Raw genomic sequence first — 24,554 nt, forward strand, 5'->3', positions numbered from 1 at the left:
AGAATTAAACTCGACTTTACTTAAGAGTGGACTTTAGGTCTATCATAGACAAGTTAAAGTTTACTTCTGACGCTGAAGTCGACTCTAAATATAAAACTAGCTGAAGTTGTTTTTAACTCGTTTAACAACAGCATCAGCTGTTCTTCGCCGAGTAAAAAAGTTCGTCACAAAGTAAAAAATGTTTAAGTTACAAGATATTGGTAGAGATTTTGCAATTATTGAACAGTTATCAATAAAATTAGTACCAAAATATCGTAATTATTATTAATTAATCTTATCTTTTCCATTTTTCCACAACAAACAACTTTCTTTCTTTAGATGTCCCGGTTACTTTTATTGTTTATGTTTTTTTGATTTTTTTTTAATTTTGTATGTCAGCTGTTCAGCGTTGCCACTTGTCTGTTTTTGTTGTATATTGTATGAAAACATTTTCTACATTTGCGGTGGCACCCAGTTAAAGTCGGTTCAATTTAAAACATACTTTAATTTTGACTATGGTTGCAAATTAATAAAAAGCTGGTTTTTATTTTAAAGTTGTTTTTTAAAAGGACCGACTTTAGTGTTTGACTATGATTATGGGCCAAAATGTTCAAAGTAAAAAATTATATGGATAACATTTTGTAAAAAATTTATTCGAATAAAATTTTTTCTATCGAAAAATATTCGAATAAAATATGTGTAGAATTATTTGAATACATATATAGAAAATAATTCGTCTATAGTATCTTTATAGAAATTATTCGGATACAATTTTTTTTGTTTTATATAATTTTACCTAAAATGAAACTCCATGAAAACAAAATTATGAACTCCTGAATATCAACTTTTAATCAAATTTGAACAATTTTAGGAATTCTGTACATAATTGAATTATAAAAATACCTTTTAAAAACCACTAACTCATAAACCCATGAGCTAAGTTACAATAAGTGAACAACAAGTCCTTGAAATTTTCTTCTAAACAAATTAGAATCATCTTCTGCAGCACAACAACAATTTTAAACTCAAAATAAATAAGAAATGTCAAACATTTTTATAATATTATTTATAACATTATTTAAAGAAGACAAAGCTTATAGAAATAATAAAACAAAATTTAAATTTTAAATAATTTTTACTAAAAAGTACACAAGTGTGAAAGAAACACTTCTACAAACATTTTTTACTGCCCTTTAAAGTCCTCACCACAAGAACTTTGCCCTTCAAAACAATTTTATAACAGAAATATGTGATTGATCACTTTTTGAAATATACAATAAAAAAAATAAAATAATGATTGAATACATTATAAATTTTGTATAAAATACAACAAAAAACAGACAAAAAAACTTTATACAAACAAATAACAAATAATATGAATGAATTTATTTTCTGGTTACTGTTTTTAAATCTTTCAACTGTAAAACATTTGTCATTATTTTTGTATTTCTATAACAAATGACCTTTTGGAAACCAACACTTAAGGGCCAAAACAGATGAAGAATAAAAGAAATGTATGAGTAAACTTTGTCTTCAACAAAAACTAAAGAAAAAAAAACATTGTATATAAAGAGAAAAAATCTGAAAAATTATCTTGTGGCTTTAGGCAATTTCTTACAATTTAGTCTTCTTTTTATATAAAAGTAATTTTTTCCTGTTTTCATGCTGACATACACACACACAGACTAAAATTTACTTATTTTAGCATTTACATAAGCTGGGTAATCACCTCCAAGACCACCTTCATCAATTCATAAATTTACCTACAATTTTACAAAATTATATTTCCTCCTCACAACTACACAAAACATACAAATATACATTTACTTATTCGTCTATGGCTAAAAGAAAATAATATAAAGGAACTATTTCGAAGTGGATAGGAATGAATGTAAATATTTATGCAGAGTTCTTTATATTTCAACTAGGAAAAAATATTCTATATGGAAAATTATTCGAATAAAATGTTTTATACAAAAAATTATTCGAATAAATTTTACAGTATTCAAATTTATTCGAATAAAAATTTTTATATAGAAAATTATTCGAATAAAATTATGTATTTGAAAATTAATCGGATAAAATTTGTTATTTGGACAATTAATCGAATAAAATTTGCTATTAGGAAATTCTCCGGATAAAATTGTTTACATTGAAAATTCTGCATGCAAAATGATTCCCATACAATTATCTATGTGAAAAATTATTCGGATACAATTTCATAGAAACACTTATTCCAATAAAATGTTCAGGGATATTATTCGGATACAATTTTTATGTTGCGGATTTTATTATTCGGATACAATTTTTATTCGGATAAAATATTTGTCCAAATAATCTCCACATTATTCGATTAATTTTTATTATTAAAATTAATCGTATAAAATTATGTATTGGTAAATTTTTTCTTTGCAAAATTATTCGAATGAAATATGTTATATGAAAAATTTTTCTGAAAATATAAAATTCTTTATTTGGAAAATTATTCGAATAAAATTTGTTATTTGAAAAATTATTCGGATAAAATTTTTAATATAGAAAATTAATCGGATAAAATTTGTTATTCGTATAAAATTGTGTCTTTGTAAAATAATTCGATTAAAGTTTTCCGTACGCAAAAAAATTATCTATGTTGAAAATTATTTGGATAAATGTTTGTCCCTATTGAAAATTATTCGAGTAAAATTTTTTATTATTGAATTTATTCGAATATAATAAATTTTACAAATAACCATTTTATTTGTAAAATTATTCGGATAACATTTTCTATATGATGAATTATTTGGATAATTTGATATTTGTAAAATTATTCGGATAAAACTTCTTATATTGAAAATTATTCGATTAAAAATTTCTATATTGAAAATTATTCGGATAAAACTTGCTATATGGATTATTCGAATAAAATTATTTTTTTGGAAAATTATTCTGAAATGTTTTTTTATGTGAAGAATTATTCGGTTAAATTTTTGTCTATATTAAAAATTAATCGAGTAAAATTTTTTTATTATTAGTTTTCGGATTAAATTATTTCTTTGCAAAATTATTTGGATAAATTTTGTTATTTAAAAAATTATTCGGATAAAATTTATTATTTGAAAAATTATTCGGATTCAATTTTTGGAAATTATTCTTTATTATTGCTTTCTATATTGAAAATAATTTCAATAAAATTGTGTACATTGAAAATTATTCGGATTAATTTTTTTTACATGGAAAATTATTCGGAGAAAGTTATCTTTATGGAAAATTATACGGATAAAACTCCATATTGAAAATTATTCAGATAAAACTGGCTATATGGAAAATTATTCGAATAAAATTTACAGTAGATAAGATTGTTCGAATAAAATTTTCTATTTAGAAAATTATTGGAATAAAATTTTTATATAAAAAATTAATCGGATACAATTTTTATATAAAACAATTATTTGTATAAAATCTTAGTTCCTATTGAGAATTATTCGAGTAAAATTTGTTTTATTATTTAAATTAATCGGATAATGTTATGTATTTTGAAAATTATTCGGATAAAATTATTTCTTTGAAAATTTTCGATTTAATTTTGTTATTGGAAAATTATTTGGTAAAAATATTTTATTTGGAAAATTATCCATATATGGAGAACTATTCGGATAAAATTATGTATTTTAAAAATTATTCGAATATAATTTGTTATTTTAAAATTATTCGGATAAAATTTTCCACAAGGAATTATTCGTATAAAATGATTGTCTATGGAAAATTATTTGAGTAAATTTTTTTTTTTATTTAAATCAATCGGACAAAATTATTTTTTTTAACATTATTCGGATAAAATCATTTCTATGAAGATTTTCGAATTAATTTTGTTATTGGAAAACTATTCGGTAAAAATATTTTATTCGGATAAAATTATGTACATACATATTTTGAAAATTATTCGGATAAAATTTGTTAATTGGAAAATTATTCGGATAAAATTTTCTATAAGGAGAGTTATTCGGATAAAATTATCTGTTTGGAAAAAAATTCTATATGAAAATTATTCAAATTGTTCCAAAACTTTTTATTTTAAACATTTCTAAATTGAATGGAGAATATATTTCAAATAATATCCTTTAACATTTAACGTATGTATTAACAAACATTTCACTCCTTTAAAACACTGATATTTCATACACATTAACCTCTCAATAACATCCTCTCTCATCATTATGTTATTTTTTTTTTTTTTGTGTTCAACTAAACTAATATTTACATTTTTTCTGGTCTTATTATTTTATTTCCTTAGGATTTCGTTCAAGGACTTTCGATATTGTCTCGTGGTTCGGTGGAAGAGAAATTACGTTGGACTTTTCAATTATATGACATTAATGGTGATGGTTATATAACGAGGGAAGAAATGACTGATATTGTGACTGCCATTTATGAACTGATGGGCCGTCTGCCCGATGAATTACCTGAAGAGGAAAAAATCAAAGGAAAAGTGGAACAAATATTTCAGGTAAGAAAATATCTGACACTCACGCCCTACCCTACACCTCCTCATTTATTTCATTATAATACTTATTCACAAATATTAGCTATTATGAATGTTAAGTATACATGTACATATTTCGAAAGAAAAAAAATTAAGACAAGGACTCAAAGTTTCATTCGTTAAGAGGAAGAGAGCAAGAAGAAATGTTCTATTATGTAAAGGAAATAATATGTTATTGAGGCAAATTCCTTTAAGACATTTCAGCTTAAAATTATGTTTATGATAATGTGTTTTAACGTCTTTTTTCATTTGTGTGTTTATGAGATTGTGTTCGTCCTTTCTCGATGCTTTTGTCAAAAGTCCTGATGTTGAACGGAAGTTAATTGAATAAAATTTATTTTTTGACATGATGGCTATAATAATAATAGCTAAAGAAGATGAACATAAAAATATTCAAACCAGAAATGATGAGGGAGAAAAGGAAAATGGAAGCGGAAATGTCAAAAAGATTACTTGATATAAGTTTATTTCTAATTTAAGAAAAATGTGCGTAAATTTATTTGAATGGCAGATTTAATAAATAAATATTTTTCTACAGTTGTTTGAAGAATTGCTGTTTTCATCAAAAGCCTGTAGACAAGTTTTAACAATTGTGTTATTAATCAATTAAAAATTTATTGCAAAATCAGATATTTTACAAAAGTTATTCAATTAAAATAAGCACGCCTCCAGTTCAATGCATATAATAGTTGCTGTTAGTTTAATGAACTTTTTATTTCAAGTGGTCTGCTATAATTTACAATACACCAGCATGAGTACTTCAAGAGAGTTTCAATCAATACTGGCAGACTGGCGAATGATTCAATTAATAGTAAAAAATAGGGTTTTCGAATAAGGACATACAAATTTCGTAATTAAATAAAACACAGAATGACCAAATATCACTAATATTAGGGACAACAAATTCTGGAAAAAAATATTCTCCCAATATGGCGATCGCTTTCATTTCTATAAAGAACATTCTTTTTCGAAAATAAATTTCTAATAAAAAATTATTCGAATAAAATTATCAATATAAAAAATAATTCGAATAAAATCTTCAAATTAAAAATTATTCGGATAAAATTTTCTATATTGAATTATTTGTTAGTCGTATAAAATTTGTTGAAAATTCTTCGGCTAAAATTTTTATATGGAAAATGGTTCAAATAAAATTTGTATATTAAGAATTATTCGAATCAATTTTTAGATATTACATATTGAAATAAAATTGTCTATGCAGAAAACAATTCGGATAAAATCTTCAATATTCGAGAGTAAATGTTTGAATAAAAAAAAATATTTAAATAAAATTTTTCATTAAAAATTTTTGGAATATTCAGAAAATTATTCGGATAAAATTTTTTATATTGAAAATTATTCGAATAAAATTTTCAATTTGAAACTTATTAGAAAAAAATTGTCTAAATAGAAAATCATTCGAAAAAATATTTTAATATTATATTCAATTTTCAATATTATTGAAAATTTTCTAAAATTTTCTATATCAAAAATTATTCGAAAGTAAATTTTTAAATAACAAATTTTCTATATAAAAATATTCAAATCAAATTTTTCATTCAAAATATTTAGAAAATTATTCGGATAAAATTTTCAATATTGAAAATTATTCGAATAAAATTTTCTATATTGAAAGTTAATCGAATAAAATTGTCTGAATAGAAAATCATTCGAAAAAAATATATTATTGAAATAAAATTTTCTATATAAAAAATTATTCGGATAAAATATTTGAAAGAAAATTATTATTTTGAGAAAATAATTTTATATACAAAAAATTTTATTTCAATAATATCGAAAATTTATTAATATAATATTAACATTTTTTCGAACGATTTTTTATATATGTATATAATTTTATTCGAATAATTTTCAAAATGGAAATTTTGATCCGAATATTTTTTTATATAGAAAATTTTATTTCAATAATATAATTTTTTTCGAATGATTTTCCATTCAGACAATTTTATTCGAATAACTTTCTATATAGAAAATTTTATTTGAATAATTTTCATTATGGAAAATTTTATCCGAAAAATTTTATGAATATTCCAAAAATTTTTAATATGGAAAATTTTATCCGAATAATTTTATGTATATTCTAAAAAATTTTGAATGAAAATTTTTATATAGAAAAAATATTGGTATAAAATTTTCGAAATAAAAATTATTCGAATAAAATTTTTAATATTGAAAATTATTCGATTAAATTTTCAAAATAAAAATTTATTCCATAAAATTTCCTATATTGAATGTTATTCGAATAAAATTAAATGTAAATGTTATTCGAATAAAATTTCCTATAAAGAAAATCGTTCGAATGAAATTTTAATATTAAGAATTATTCGAATTAAAAGTTCGATATTATTGAAATAAAATTTTCTATACAAAATTATTGGGATACAATTTTGCAATATTCAAAATTAAAATATTAAATAACAAATAACAAATTTTCTAAACAAAAATTATTCGAATAAAATTGTTCGCACTTTTGTGTCAAAATTAAAAGTTCAAAAGACCAGATTAAATAATAGGGTTTAATAAATATAAAATAAGATAATTTAAACCCGGATTTATCTAACTATTTCCATTTTGTTCTTAGTCAATCAATGATTTATTAAATAAAAATTATGTAATTTAAGTTATTCTCCTAAATTTACTTACTGCCAAAAAAAATACTATTAAATTTATTCAACAACATTTTGCATCCGAACCTCATGAATAAAATCTAACGCGAAAAAGCAGATAAATCTTACTACACTTTCAAACAATCTTTTGGCATTTCAAGCAACATATGGAGGCAAATGTTTAGCTCCAAACTTTTCAAATTATAACAAAACTGGTCACGTATTTGAGACATTTTTTAAAATGTTGTTTTTTCTTCCCTCATTTATTTTCGGTGAAAACCAAAAGTATACTTAATGTTGGCAATACAAAGCAACCAAACCAAACACACAAAAAACCTGCACTTTTTTATTCTCTGTTTCAATTTTAGAAAATGGATATAAATCGTGATGGTGTAGTGACGCTGGAAGAATTCCTAGAGGCTTGTCACAATGATGATGCCATTTCGAGATCAATGTCAGTATTTGATTCTGCATTCTGACCATATCCACTGGAATGTGAAATAAAGAAATCAACAATATCATCATCAGCAGCAGCAGCAACAGCGACAACTAAGAAGGCCAAACGTTTAGAGAGTGGACAGCGGACAAAAGGACATGCCGGACGAACGGAAGAAGCCAAACACAGCAAACAAATGAAGGCAATACGTGAACAACGAAAGCATGACAAGCAAATAAAATTACGTGAAAAATATGAAGGTGATGCCACTGATGTGGAGGAGATTCTATCGGTAACAACTGTAAATAATGAAGACCGCAATGTGGACGACGAAGATAGCGAAAGTGAGGTGAGCGAGTCAGACTCATATTGTCGCCACTGCTTGAGGCCACAATCCGAGTTGCAATATAAATATATGAGGCCGCGACAGCGTAGTAAATTACGACAGCAACAGCATGCCAAACGTGAGAGAAGTAAACAGCGTTTTAGTTCATTTTGTGCGGGCAGTGGCAGTGGAAATGCCAATACGAGTGCTGCTGGTAATCAAGCACAAAAAACCCGCTCCAAAAAATCCCGTTCTAAGAGTCGTGCTAAACGTGCCCGTAATAATAAACACACTGCTAGTAGTAGCAACAATAATAATAATAGCAACAGCAACAAAACTAACAATAACAATAAAACTAAGGAGCAACATCTAAAACTGCCATTAATACGGGACTTGAATGCGGCCAACGAACAGGCCATACGTTTTCGTTGTCCTCAAGTGGGACCACAAGTGGGACGTGATCGACAAATGCCACCCATGTTGCATTTTCATCATCCACAACATGTACAAAAGCAACTAACAGCATATCAAGTGCAATACACACACGTTTATGGGCAACAGCAGCAACGTTTTGGAGGCCAACAAGCCATAAGTCCCATGCAAACAACAACTTTAACCATGGAAAGTGAATTGAAGCAGCAGCAACATCAACACCACCACCATCAACATCACCATCATCTACATCATCATCAGCATAATGAACATTTATCAAATAATCAAAAATCAAATAAAAATCAGCAACAGCCGCATGCAACGCCAACAAAAGATTTAACTGCCACCAACACGACAGCAGCAATACCAACAACAACAGCTGCAAACATTTTACAAAACTGTTGCTACTCCTCAATCCATCAGCAAAATCAACAAACTACTCATCATCATGAAAGTCCCCAATGTAGCAGTGATTACAGGCAACAAGCAAATTGTTGTACCACTGGCACTGGCGCTACTACTACTGCATGTTGTTGTTGTTGCTGTTCTGGGAACACTTCTATGGCAACAGCAACAACAACGCAATATCACCATCATTATCACCATTACCCCCACCATCAACATCTACATCATAATTTGCCACAACTGCCACTAACACATCTAGAGACCGCATCTACTACAGCTGTTGCTTCTTTAGATGCCACCACATTAGTGGTAACAGCATCAGCAACAACAACAACTAGCACCAACACCAACATCCCCTCTCAAGCCCTAGCACAACCACCTCCTGCACCACCTCCACCGCCACCACCGTTGCCATTATCAGATGAACAGGGAAATTTAAATTTCAATAATCCTACAACATCTGCTGAAGTGGACCCCACTAATCTGGCTGCAGCCACTACACCCGATTCTCCTTCATTGGTTAAAGTGAGCACTTGGTATACTGTTGCTAAGCAGGGCGTTTCTTGCTAATATTTTTTGCTCTCCACAAAATTGGTTGCAATTTTCTACATTTAACTAATACAACAGCAACAACAACAATAACTACTACTACTAGTACATACATTCTACTGCAACAAACTCCAAACTACCTATTTCGCTTACAACATAAACACTAGGGTGGTCCTTCTAAAGGTCTTAAATAGTTCTCCATTATATACAACTCAACTGCTAAAAATTTGAGCAAAATCGGATAACGCTTGCAAGTTGCACATTTTATTTCAAAATTCTTGTTTCAAGTCAAAGTGAAATTGTCAAACAAATTTCAAAACTTGAGTATTGAAAAAAAATAATTTTAAAATTCCTTGCATATCTGAAACCCATATTATCAAAATGTTTTTAAACTAAATTTCAAAAAATTAAACAACTTGTTTTCGATACCAATAAACACTAAATTAGGATTAAAAATGCAAATTTAAACATTTGTACTTAATATGGGTTAGAGTGAAACCCGATTTAAAATTGACAGATTTCGAACGAATTTAGTTTTTGGTCACAAATTTCTTTAAATTATTTTATAAAAAAAAAACATTTCCTAGATTATTTTCTACATTACTTATCCCTTTTTCTAATATTTACTTGTAGATTTCAATTTTGTATTTTTAAATTTCTAGGATCCTTTTTATATCTGGGGTAAAAAATGTCCAAGATATTAAAATTTAGACCTTTGCACTAAAATATATTAAAACAATCAAAAAAGTATGGTCGATCAGGCCCGACCCTAGACTAAGTAAATGACTATAAAACATTTTTCTTTTATAATTTCAATAATGAGTGATTTTCGGAGTGGTCCTTATATGGGAGCTATGACAAATTATGCACCGATCACCATGAAATTAGGTCGTATTATTTACGTCTATATAAAAGTTATTTAAGTTGAGTTTTATTTGTATACCAACATTTTTAAGAGATTTATGCACGTTAAAGTGATTTTCGGAAGCGGGTCTTATATGGGAGCTATGACTAATTATGGGCCGATCATAATACAATTAGGTGACATGAATTCCGTACATATATCACTTATGTCATAATGTCCAAAATGGCAGACGGACATCGTTTAATCGACTCAGAAAGTAATTCTTAGTCGATCCGTATACTTTTTTGGGCGTTACAAACTTCTGCACAAACCCAATACACCCTCCCCACTATGGGATCATATTTATTTCTTAATATATATGAAGTCCAAAAAAAATGTATTATAACTAGAGGTTTAATTTTACCCTCCCGCTCAAATGCTCTGCTTTAAACTGGCGTAGAATTATTCGGATAACATTTTTGTGTCCATTGAAAATTATTCGAGTAAAATTTTTTATTATTAAAATTATTCGAATAAAATTATATATTTAGAAAATTATTCGGCTAAATTTTGTTATTCCAATATTATTCGGATAAAATTATGTATTTGGAAAATTATTCCGATAAAATTTGGAAAATTATTCGGATAAATTTTGTTATTTTAAAATTATTCGGATAAAATTTGTTATTTGGAGAAATATTCGGATAAGATTTACTACATCTAGAAATATTCGGATAAAATTATGTATTAGAAAACTTATTCGGATAAAATTTGTTATTTGGAAAATTATTCGGATGAAATTGTGTATATTGAAAATTATTCGAATTAAATTTGTTTAATGGAAATTTACTCGGATAAAATTTTTTATTAAGAAAATTATTAGGATAAAATTTTCTATATGGAGAATTATTCGGATAATATTATGAATTTGAAAAATGATTCTGATAAAATTTATTTGGATAATTATTCGTATAAAATTTTCTATGTGGATAATTATTGAAAAATTATTCGGATAAAATTTATTTGGAAAATTATTCGGATCAAATTTTCTATATGGAGAATTATTCGGATAAAATAGTGTATATTGAAAATTAATCGGATAAAATTATCTATTTGGAAAATTATTCGGATAAAACTTTCTATATTGATATGAAACATATGTTTCTTTCAATGAGCAACAAAAAAATTTTTGTTTGTAAGCTTGTGTTATTAAAACTATTTTTTCACCCCTGATATAAAATGGTTAACTAACAATTGCGAAATCGTTAATTGGCAATCCAAAGAAACAATCTAAAAGTAAATATTAGAAATTGGGTTAGGAAAATTAATTTTAACAAATTTGTGACCAACTCAAATATTCATCGAAATCTGCTGATCTATAACAGGTACAACTGTTCGAATTTTAAACCCCATTTAGTGTATATTAGAATGTAAAAGCAATTATCTTTTTTTAAATTTCTTTTAATAAAATGTTTGAAAATGTAAAATTTTTCGATTTGAAATATGCATGATTTAAATATTTTTTTTTTGGTGACCCAAAACTCGAAACTACAAATAAAATATCCAAACGTTATCCGTTTTTGCTCAAACTTTCCGCATATGGTTTTAATTGTGTTTTAAGGGCCACCCTAAGACACACTCAGGCACACACACCCAAACTTAACTAGATGTACAATATTTCCATGCAAGAGAACGAGCAGTGTGTTATTACCGATGTTTGCTTTTTAATTGATGTGCAACAAAGAGTTTCTAGAAAAAAAAACTGAAACGTAACATAAAAGAATGCTAATACACGCAAACATACACAAATAAGTTTGTATAGGTGTGGGTGTGTGCTGGGGTTTCCTGTATCCTCTGTGTGTGTGTGTGTTTGTGTCCTTAAATATATGTTAAGTGTAAACAAGAGTCAGTTATTTCAGTTGCCTCCATTTGTATGTGTTTGGGAGTGTGTAAATTTTTAACTCTGGTTTTCCTTTGACTCGAAGGATCTTTGTGGCTCAAATGTAATACAAAAAAAAGCAAAAAAGTTCTCATTGAACTTTGTTCAGTTTTTAAGTTTAATTATTCGTTTAAAATTTATATGCGGGTGAAAGACCGGAAATTGGTAAATGAATTAATTTGTAACGGCTGAGGCAGAGTATTAAAAATGTGATAAAAAGGATTTTTCTGTATATTAAACACAAAAGTTAAAAATTAAACAGAAGTTAAAAATTAACGCAATTCTTTATTAATTAAAATAACAGTAAGGACTTTTGTGTTTTGGTAATATTTCAGCACTTTTGTATATGAGAGAATCCATCTAAAAGCGAACTACAAATCTATTAAATCAAAAACATTTCACTCCTGCACAAGCAAGATGAGTATTAAATTATTTGCAGATATTTTTTTAAAGAATTTTTAAAGGTTTGTTTTTTGAGACATATGGCTTTGTATTTTGTACCCCGAAAGTTGAACTTTGAGCTATTGAAATACAAATTGTATTTACACCATTTCAGAGACAGTGTATTTATGTCATGAGTTCCATAAGACATCACAAACAAAACGACCTTGAGTCTTCCGATTTCGATCATATTCTGTAAGCTTATACTCTTTGGATTTATTTGGTCATTCCCATTTTTATTTCGTTTTTTATTTTGAAAAACTCACGATTTTGATTTTTGGAATAATGGAAAAATGTGGTGTATATTTGTACGAATATCTTTTATGTAGCCTCCTTGTTGAGAAAATTAACAGTTTTACGGTCCGCAAGAATTAGCCATCTGTGTTCGTTGTACATTATTTTATCTATAACCGAGGAAATAGTAGAATATTATACTTAAGCCTTAATTGTATGTGCAATCGGTAACGAACCCAATTTATTTCTGTTGCGAATAAGAACACATTTCAGGCTGCGCTTAGAATAACACAGGTCAACAGTAAAAAAAGGCTTCACTAAAAGCTATATAGATTTGATGCATCATGGTTACCTAATTACAAAATGGTAAAATTTTTCAATTCTATGGATAGATATTTTTAATTTTTTTTTTTCTAAAATTATTTTTTTTAGATGTTTCTCCACATAATTTATAATAACTCAAAAAGGGTTAGGGTTAGACCGATATTATTGAAATAAATTCAGAAAAGTTCAAATTTGAATAACCTTCAATCTGTTTATATATTGCGTTTTAATCGGTTCTGTAGTTCACGAGTTATAATCACAAATTGAAGCAAAAAATATATTTTTTACATGAAAATAGCAAATTTTTGTGTTTTAAAAAAATCATAAAAAATCGAAAACGGCATAACTTGTTCAGGTTTATTACTTTGTCGCAAAGCAGCATATAATAGCAAAAAAATAAGATATCGGAGATTAAAATCGATTGATTTTTTTTCGAATTTATTCACAATTAAGTGAATTCTCTTATTTTCACAAAATTTAACTTTTTTGTTTGATATACATAAAATTGAGCAGTTAATGTTCTTCTTTCGATTGATAAAATTTTGAAAATATTTTCCCCATGTTATGTACAAATTTTCACATATATATTGCTTTTTAATGGGCTCAGTAGTTTCGGAGTTATAATAACAAATTGAAGAAAAAAATATATTTTTTATGTGAAAATATCCAATTTTTTTGTTTTAAAAAAATCATGAAATATCTAAAATGGCAGAACTTGTTCAGGTTTATTACTTTGCCGCAAAGCTGCATATAGTAGCAACGAAATGAGAGAACGAAGATAAAAATCGATTGATTATTTTCGAATTTATTGACAATTAAGTGAATTCGCTCATTTTCACAAAATTTTACTTTTTTGTTTGATTTACATAAAATTGAGTAGTTAATGTTCTTCTTTCGATTGATTAAATTTTGAAAATGTTTTCCCCATGCTATGTACAAATTTTCACATATACATTGCTTTTTAATGGGCTCAGTAGTTTCGGAGTTATAATAACAAATTTAAGCAAAAAATATATTTTTTATGTTAAAATATCTTATTTTTTGTTTTAAAAAAATCATGAAAAATTGAAAACGGCAGAGCTTGTTCAGGTTTATTACTTTGTCGCAAAGCTGCATATAATAAAAACAAAATGAGATATCGAAAATTAAAATCGATTGATTCTTTTCGAATTTATTCACAATGAAGTGAATTCGCTCATTTTTACAAAATTTTACTTTTTTGTTTGATATACATAAAATTGAGTAGTTAATGTTCTTCTTTCGATTGATTAAAATTTGAAAATATTTTCCCCATGTTATGTACAAATTTTGAAAATATTTTCCCCATGTTATGTACAAATTTTCACGTATATATTGCTTTTTAATGGGCTCATTAGTTTCGGAGTTATAATAACAAATTGAAGCAAAAAATATATTTTTTATGTGAAAATATCCTATTTTTTTTTTTGATTTAAAAAAATCATGTAAAATCGAAAACAGCAGAAATTGTTTAGGTTTGTTATTTTATCGCTAAGCCACATATAATAGGAACAAAATGAGATATCGATCATAAAAATCTATTAATTATTTTCGAATTTATTCACAATTAAGTGAATTCGCTTATTTTCAGAAAATTTAATGTGCGTACAAGTATGTACTTTGAGTGTAAATTTTACAAATTTTACGATCATGGCTATATCCACTCCGCTATCTAACGATCCAGAATATACAAATATACTTTGTGGGATCGCAAATGAAAAATGTAGAAATTACAAACGGAATGACAAACTTACATATATAAACTCTTGCCACTCATGGTGAAGGGTATAAAAACTAAAACATGTCTTGTTTCAAATATATGGAACCATTTTGCTGTTAATTCATACATGTATTAACAAACTACTATTTCTATTGAGGTCCTTTTTATCCTTTATCTACAAAAGATTTCGGTCACGTCCAGTGATTTATTTACGTTGTTTCTTTACGCTACCACTATAAAAATTCTCATCTTCTTAGTTGTAGTAAATTTATATATTAAATACATTAATTTAATTCATAAATACTTTAGTTAAATTTACATATTTTTATTATTAACTAATTTTACCTATAATTTCTTTAATATTTAAGTTAAAAATTGTAAATAAATTGATAAAAAAAACCAAAATAAATTTAAAAAAAAATTTATACAATAAAATGATTTATAAAAAATTTATAAAATAATGATTTTGTTTTTTAATTATTTTTCAAAGTAAAGCTGTTATTTTAAATTTCATTTTAGGTTTTCATTTAACATTTACAGGCTTTAGCTTGCTGCCACTTAAAATTTTGTTGTTAACTTGTCGATATAAATTTCTGTTTTTTTTTCTTTCATTTTTAATTACTGCAGTTTGTTAATTAGTTTTTTTTTTCTTTCTCTATAAGTTTTAGCTTCTAATTTTGGTACATATTTCCACAATTGACCTACTTTTAGTTGAGTTTGGTTGTTTTTCTCTTTTTTTTAGTAAATAATTTAGCGAAGAAATTAAGTATTTGCAGCATCTTTAAACAAGTATTTTGATTTTTTTCTTCAACGTTTTTCTCAAAAAAAAGTTTTTCTCTTAATTGTACAAAAGGAGTTAAAGCGAAAATTTTATAAAGAATGTGAAAAAAGTAGAATTTGCAGAAATATTTTTCTGTTCTGTTTTTGTGTTAAGCAACAAACAAAATGTTTTTATTTAACAGCAAAACTTTTTGTGGTTTCTTTGAGCAAGACACGCTGAATAAATAAATAAAAACAGAGTTTTTTTTAAGTCAAAATACTTGTGTGCTGTGATAATTTCGACAAAGTGAATTTTTGATGAATTTTTTTTAAAAAGAAAAACATTTTATAAAGAAAAAGTTGTGCATAAGGATATTGGGTGTTGTTTTTAACAATTAACACCGAGGTTAAATTCAGCCATAAGATTTTAAAGCAGTCATTACAAAGCTGTTTCCGAGTAATGCAGGCGGTATGCAATCATCATTATTAAGCATCCAAGTAGCAGTGTTTTGTGTTTACAGCTTTTGTTTCCTTAAAGCTTCGATGGTTTTCTATAATTTTTACTTTCTTGTGCAACCAACTGTCTACTAAAGCTAAAAATAAATTTTACCAAAAAATATTTCATAACTAACGAAATCTTCTTATTTTTTCAATTATTTATTTCTTTACAACAATTTTAAAAACGAAAAACCCAAAAGGCTTTAATATAAACTCTATTCCTAAAAACTCTAACAATAAACTGACAACCTATCCTATAACCAACAATTTGCCACACAAAACCAGAGTTAAAAATTTATTAAACCAAATACCTAAAACCATAAACAAAATAAATATTTATTTTTTTATTGTTATTTATTCCAATAAAAACCCCCCCCAAAAAACTTACAAAATCTACTCTTACCAAACAACAAATTGTGAAATGAAAAATCCTTAAACAAAAAAAATTCTTATGAAAAATTAAACCAAAAAAAATATATAAAAAATAATTGTTATAAAATTAAAAAAAAACTGAAACAAAATCATAAATAAATAAATTGTTATTTAAATCTATACTAAAAAGTAAGTAACTTAAAAAAAGAAAATAATTGTTTGTAAATGTACTAAAATGTTTCCAAAACTATTACAAAACTACAAACAACTATGCATGTTGCATTAAATAATTGATTAGAACAAAAATAAAACTAAAAACTATAAAAATAATAATTTAAAAAAAAAACAAACAGAAAATACCAACAACAAAAACATTGTTTCAAATTGTCTTAAACTTAAGCTTTTATTTGTTTGTTTGTTAAAATTGTATAAAAACCAATTTACTCACTCCCGCCTCTACCCCGGAAAAACTCTTCCCTGAAGTTAGAAAGAAACTATGAACTAGAGAATCTCTAATGAATTAATAAATTTTAATGTGATTTTATGTTTGGTTATTTCTGTCTGTAATATAATAACTGGTAATTGTTTTTATAGGATTTAAAGAAGCGACAGAATGCATGATACCCTACAGCGATGGTAATAAAGATATGATATGTAAAGATACCACTGCTTACAGAAGTAACTACATCAAAAAAAGTCAGTCTAACGTCAATAAATTGGCATGTTCGTTAAGATCATTCATTAACAAAAACTTGTGTATTCGCCATTATATACCTTACAAGTGGACAGTAAGGTATACAGTAACCAGAAATTGTTTTTTTTAGAAATTTCCTGTAAATTTCAGGAATTTCTTTATAAGTTTTATTTTTAAAGTTACAGTATTATTTCCTAATAGATAAAACATATTCGTTGTAATTTGTTGCCAATCAAATGATTCGACTGACTATATCCATAGATTTGTTCAATACTAAAAACAAAGAAGAACTACGATTTAAATAAATTGAATTTTTTGTCACAACAGAAAAATTTGGTCATTTAGACTTACTCATTTCATTGACAATAAATTCGGTAATCACAACTAAAACTATTTGTATGTGTGTTAAAAACAAAACAATGATTTTTTAAAGCAGAAAATTTAACATTTCATATAAGTTGATATAATACAAATTCTTAAAGTTCTGAAAATGAAATTATTTAGAGAAAATGTGTATATACATTTTTATTAGAAAAAGTTTTCTTTCGAAATGAATTAATAATTGAACTTAGACCCATTGCACTGCCCAACAGCAGTTTTGGAACAGAATACCGACCATATAATTCTGAAAGGGCATGTTGTGTAGATAATTTTTGTAAAATAAACTTATATTCCAGCTGGTCTGAGTTTTTTTTTTTGTTTTAAGTGGGTCAAAGTTTTAATTTTTTGGTTGAAGAGAGTATTATACTAACTGAAATTAAAGCAGTAAGTTAATGTGTGAGAGAATTATTATTATGAGAGTTATATAGTGGAATTTTAAGGGGATCATTTTTGTGGCAGAACTTAACCCTCTAGCTCTTCTCTTGAGGGATTAATTTGACCCTTATTTCGAGAAAATCAAAAAAAGTTCTTTTAAAAATTACATTTAAGGATTAAAATACTCTACGAAAATATTTGCTGAAAAATTTTAGTGGGATCACAAAAGACACTAAAGTTGTAAATAAAGCTCTTTACGCTTAATTAGCAAAATTACACGCCACCTTGGATCTCACATTTGTTTAAAAAATAGACAAAAAACCATTTATGATCCGAATGAGTTGAAATTTAAAATATAAATAGTCCTTGAGTAGATCCACATACATTTTTAACGCGTAATGATAGAAAGGAAATATTGGTACAGTTTTGATAAGCTTAAAATGCTTTTTCATCGTACATGTTTAAAAAATCTAAAATTCATTTTTAATTTTTGTATGAGATTTGCGTCCCCTGTTGTGGGTTTTTGGAAATATTTTTAAGGATTCAAAAAACATCAATTGTATTAATTTTTGATGCAGAATCGACTGGTGAAATCAGATTCAACCTTTTTGTCCACAGAAAAATGTGCTCAAAATGCGCGTCTTTAGGTGCGTTGAACCACCACAAGGAGTGAAAATTTATTATTTATTTATTATTTTTATTTACGCAAAAACCTTCAGAAAAATTATGATACCCCCAAATCAAATTTTTGAAATTAACTCTAATGTGTATATAGAATCTCCTCGTCAAACACTTCAAAATCAGACTGACTCCAAAATTCTATTCGTTTGAATTTAAAAAATGTAAAATAGGAGATTTTCGCCATTGTTTTCTTTTTAAATTATCTAAAATATTTCTAAAAAAGTGTATAAGGAAATTATACTTTTTGAAAAGCAAACTCAACATAAAATATTTTAAATTAAAAAAATTTTTAAGTTTTTGATATTGAGGGGACCAGGTCCATCCAAAATCGGCTTTTTTATATAAAATTCAAAATATATTAACCCACTTTCTATGGCCCAATATGATCTTAATTATTTTGTAAAGGGTTCCGATAACACCGCCCCTGGTGTAGCCAAAAAACTACAAAATCCCATTTTTGGGATTTTTTCAAAACTTTTTTAGGAATTGCGGGATTTTTTTGCATTTGCAATAGAAAAATCTATACAAAAGTAAAATTTCATTAAAAAATATTCATAAATAAAAATGTTATTTCAATTGAAAAAGCATTTTTTGTTATATTTTTTCAAAAAAGTATTCCATGAATTTTATAATTGTCAAAAGCTAAGCTTTCGAAAAATAGACAAAATCCCCTATCCTTATGTTTTTTTTACGTGTCAAATTAATAAGGGAAAACATAACATCTCGCAGAGAAATAGGGTCGTTTTAAAAATTTAACATACTTTAACTTTGGGGACCCTTAAAGCGCATGAGGTCCAAATTCAAAACTTAAACTTGACAATACTTCCTCTTTTTTTCTATATCGCTGTGCTATGGTCAAATATGAACCCATTCAAACAAAATTCAATTTTGTGATTTATTTTTATAAAGAACTTATATTATAGAAACTATGGCTGCTAAATTTTGTGTAAACACTGCTGTTATATAAACATTTATGCATTTTATAGGGATTTATATGTATAAATTACCCTTCACATGATCGTTGCTATCATATATATGATTGTAGTAATTAAGTATATGTTTTTGGCAACCATTTCTATGCTGCATTACTTCACAATATTGTATTGTTCTCGGCTTATGGATATCATAATGTGAGAACAACATATTATGATATAATGATTCATCATGAACATGGTTACCATAAACATATATTTATTTACTACAATCATATATATGACTGCTACAATCATGTGAATGGTAACTTAAAAATATTATAGTTACCGCAATCATATACATAATTACAGTGTTAATGAAGTTGTAAAAATGGTTGTGGTAAACCATTTTTACAACTTCATGAAAACTATTTGTTAGTGGTACATATTAGCATTTATATTGATTTTTAAATAAATTAACCATTTAATGCACAAATAATTTTTTTCATGAAATATTTTTTTTTTCGCTTCAAAAGGTTAAATTCAGAAAACACTTAATAGAAATACTTCTTAGTCTTGAATATTGAATAATTAAGCATTTATTTTGGTTGTTAATTTCGTATTTTGTTCTTATTAATAAGCGAAATTGTTTAAAAACCAACATTTCCGACATCAACTGAAGTGATTTTTTCACTCTAAATCAAATTTAAAACTTTATTACTCTCCTGTAGGGTATCATCAATCTATAAACTCCATTAAAATCTATATAAATGTTTGCAGAAACAGAAAAAACAAAAGAAAATTAAATTGAATTGGATGATTCTCTGATTTTAAAAGAGATTAAACTATCATTTATTTTTGTATTCAAATAAACTTAATAAACAGAAATAAATAGATATAAACAAATAAGAATAAAAACAACTATGGACCACAAATTGCTAGAAACACATACGAATTACATGAAATACTAAATGAAAAAAAAACTATATAAATAAAAGATTTATGTCCTTTAAGTTGCCTTGGTTTCAAAATTTGCAAAAAAGAAAAAAAACTAAAAAAAAAAGTATCAAGAGGAAAGTGTAAGAAAGTTAAAAAAGTAATTTACTTAATTGGTTTCTTTTAAATAACAAAAAAATATAAGTAAATGAATTATATTAAAGGAGGCCAGAGGAAAGAGTTTAAGGAGTAGATTTAAAAATTTAAAAAAAGGGGACCAATGTAAAATATAATTTTTAATAAATTGTATAAAATTTATATAATATTTTAGGTTTTATTAAGCTAATCTAACTCTAATTTTGATTTAGAAGAATTTTTGAAAATTACCATAACAAATAGCTGTAATAGTTTTGACTCTATAACCTTTCCACTCTAATTATTTATATTTATTCTGTTGTTCAAAGTATAAAACTTTTTATGTGAAATATTAAATAATTCTTAGATTGCTGTTGAATTCAAATTAATTTCATAAACCTTAAATGTCTTTCTAATGTATAAAAAAATCCCCTAAAACTACTATTTAAAACAAAACCCATTTATTTTCCTCATTCCCTAAACTCTCCTCTGGTCATCTTTAATGTTTGCACAGAAATCTTTCACTTTTTCTTCTGTAACTATATAACATTAACTGAAAGTAATTAAATAATAAATAACTTGTTATAAATTTTAAAATTTATGTTTCTAAACCATAGTCTTCCGTGTAAAAAAAAAATAAAATAAAACAGAAACAAAATAGTTATTTCCTTTGAAAACGGAAAATGTTTTAAAAATTAAAAGAACAAAATTTAAGTTGCAACAAAAAAAAAAACTAAATAATAATTAAAACTATTTCTTCTTTAAACTTGTACAAGAAAACAATAAGTAGAACAAGAAAACAAAAATAAACCAAAAAAAAAACTTTGTACCTTAGATAATTACTTGAAAAAGAAAAACTTAAACCAACCAAACCAAACCAAACCAAAAAAAGCTTTGTCTATCCTTAATATAATAAAAAAATTAAACAAATTGTTTGCTACAACAAAACTAATTCAATTCTAAAAGCAAAGGAGTCCAAAATTATAACAATAATGAAAAAAAATGTAAAACAAACAAAACATATGAGATAAAAACAGAAAATATTTTTAGAAAAAACCTTAATTAATTTAAAAAAGAGAAAACTGATGTAAAAAAATCTTGAAAATATTTCCAAACTTAAAACTAAAACAAACTGGTTTCTATAAATCTATAAAAAAAAACTATCTATGTAAATCAAAAAACAAAAGTAATCTAAACAATTAAAGAATTTTTAAATTAGGCAAATATTTGTATACTCACCATTATGAGGAATGAACTTTCAACAGATGTTAGAAAAAAATGTTTCAAATCTTACTGCTCAATCATGAAATATTGTGATACCACTGTGATTAGCAGGGCAACCAAAAACATGCAGTCTGCTGTTTTTTGTTGTGTGTCGTACAAACTTGTCCGTTTCAAATTATTTTAAGAATTTTGGCATCGATTTGTTATTGCATATTTATCTCTTTACAGCATATTAAGCTTTTTATAGCATATCTTTGTGCATATTTTTGTTAATTATTTTTTTATTATTATTCTTAGCATTCATTTTGAAACATTTGTAGAATATAAATTTATTGAAAGTATTAGCCATTGTTAGCTATGAACTTTTCCCACCTTTCTGTCAACATATGGATTCCGAACCATAAGAACTGCTCATCTTTTGAGGCCAAGAACGAATCAAGCCAATATCGAATACTCTGTTTCAAAGTGAAGCGTATCCCAGAGGGAGCGTACTGCATCGATCAAAACAAATAGTATTCGGACGGGGCACGGTCTGGACTATAAAGCGGGTAAAGTAAAACTTCCCAACCATCATATCAAATAGTTTTTAACAGGTATTGCAACATGTTGGCGATAGTTGTCATGATTTAATATTACGATTTCATGTCGGGCCGCGTAAGTATACTCGGCATTTTTCGTCAAATGCTAGCTTCAAACAAGTCAGTTGCGTTCGGTACAGGTTCCCTGTGATGTTCAAATTTCAGCAGCTCATAGTAGATAGGATCCTTTTGCTCCCACCATATACAGATAATTAACTTAGCTCCATGGATATTTGGCTTTGGTGATGATCAGACTGGATGGCCGAACTTCACTTACGATCTTTTATTCTTGGGGTTATCGTAATGTATCCAGTTTTTCATCGCAAGTAAGAATTCGGTGCAAAAATGATTTTCTTTTAAGTGTTCACGCTGCATTTCAAGTAATGAAAATAGTCTTTCAAGGTCTTTCAGCCTCCAATGCTTGGAACACATTCACCATAAACTTCGGTGTGCTTCACTGTCACTTTTTTCAAATTAAAGAAGTAAAGCCAAACTTATCACATATGACGCTTTATTGGGAAAAAATTCGACATTTTCGAAGCAAAAAAAACGTTGTTGTTTAATTTATTACTGCAGACATTATTACAACATACAAATTTTGCTCGGTTGCTATTTAAAATCCAGAAAATCGTCCCACATATGGCTGAGATATAAGAAAAAAACCAGAACAACCTCGATTTTTGGCCTATTTTTGATCTATATCTGGATTATAGACAATATAAATATGCAATAATAAATATTTCAAAGACTTTTGCAACGACCTATATAAGGGCAAAGTAAGTCGGACCTACAATGGGTCAAAATCGGGAAAATTATTTTTTGTTATAAAATTTTTTTCACATTTTTAATTAATAAAATTTTGAAAAAAAAATTTCCAATAAAATTTGTTTCGCTAATAAATTAAAAAGTTTTATTTTTCAAAAATACTTTTTATAGCCTTTGCCATGAGCGTAGGGGTGCCAGATTCAGATTCGCAAATAGCTGGACATTTGGCTTTAAAAAGCTGGACAAATCAAAAAAAAAACTGGACATTAAAAAAATTACTGAGAAAATGTTAATTTTGGTTTTGTGTAAATAATTTTTTCAAATATACATATATTTTTAACTATTGTAATCAAAATATATATGTATTACCTAGCGTGGGTCTTGTTGAGAAACACCCTCTAATTCAGAAGTTATTCAGAAAAACCGTTTTCAGTGATGTTCGTCAACATAACGAACAGTAACTCAATCAGTTTTTGTGCGATTTTAATTTTTTAATGGGTTTAGAAAAAAACTGATTACGCTTTAAAATGAATTTTATTTGTATGTCCTCAATTGTTAGCTTTTCAAGTTTTATTACCTACTAAAAAAACCTAAAAGAATAAAAATTATTTTTGTTGATATGTCGTAGTGGAAATAGTTTTTCCTCATGCCAAAAACTATCGAAAAATCGATGGCATTGCAAATCGATTGCAAAATCGAAAGAGATAAAGTAATAAATTAAATACTAAAAACACTACCACTTTATTTCGTTTTTGAGCTTACGGATTTGGCCAATTCCAAACCTTTAGAGATTTGTAAACAATTTTGAAAATATGTACAATTCCTTTAAATTTGTTCGTATTAATATTTCAGCTCAAACTAGGTCCAACGACATTCGGATCTTTCTTAAGTATAGAGACAGTTTAAAATAGGAAAAACTCTTTTATAAAAAGAGTTGCTTAATGGTATTGAAAATACGAAACATACAACTTTTCTAAATTTCTCGAATTCATTATTTTCACCTTTGATAAACAAAATAGAACCATATAATTTGACAAATCTCTTGGTATTTGTTCATAAGCTTCACGAAAGAGCAGTAATCGATACATATCGTTATCGTTATCGTTATCTAGTTCTTCAGATATTTCAAGCTTTTTGTAAATCTTCCCAAGAAAATAGGACATTTTATAAATTTAAAAATGCTACTTTTTAAAAAATTGATAACTGCTGTTTTTAAAAAGTCTTCTAATTCCGGCTTAAAAGTTTTATGTTCATTAAGCGAATTTTTTTTTTTCAAAATGCTGTTAACTTTGATGCCAAAAAATGTGTTATGTATTCTCCATTTGAGGCCATTTGAAATAGCTAACTGCTGTTTTTAAAAAGTCTTCTAATTCCGGCTTAAAAGTTTTATGTTCATTAAGCTAATTTTTTTTTCAAAATGCTGTTAACTTTGATGCCAGAAATGAGTTAT

At 26.4% G+C, this 24,554-nt stretch overlaps 1 protein-coding gene across 1 annotated transcript in view; it reads left to right on the forward strand.

Moving 5' to 3' along the window:
* LOC135957686 (uncharacterized) overlaps positions 1-10,659 on the forward strand; it is an 88,350-nt gene extending 77,691 nt beyond the window's left edge. The window contains 2 exon segments of the mRNA XM_065508472.1: positions 4,253-4,465; positions 7,497-10,659. Of these exon segments, the coding sequence (XP_065364544.1) occupies positions 4,253-4,465; positions 7,497-9,296 (2,013 nt within the window). The 3' untranslated portion in view covers positions 9,297-10,659.
* Positions 10,660-24,554: the final 13,895 nt, after the last annotated feature.

The sequence above is a fragment of the Calliphora vicina genome, chromosome 4 (assembly GCF_958450345.1).
Source record: "Calliphora vicina chromosome 4, idCalVici1.1, whole genome shotgun sequence".
Lineage (NCBI taxonomy): Eukaryota > Metazoa > Arthropoda > Insecta > Diptera > Calliphoridae > Calliphora > Calliphora vicina.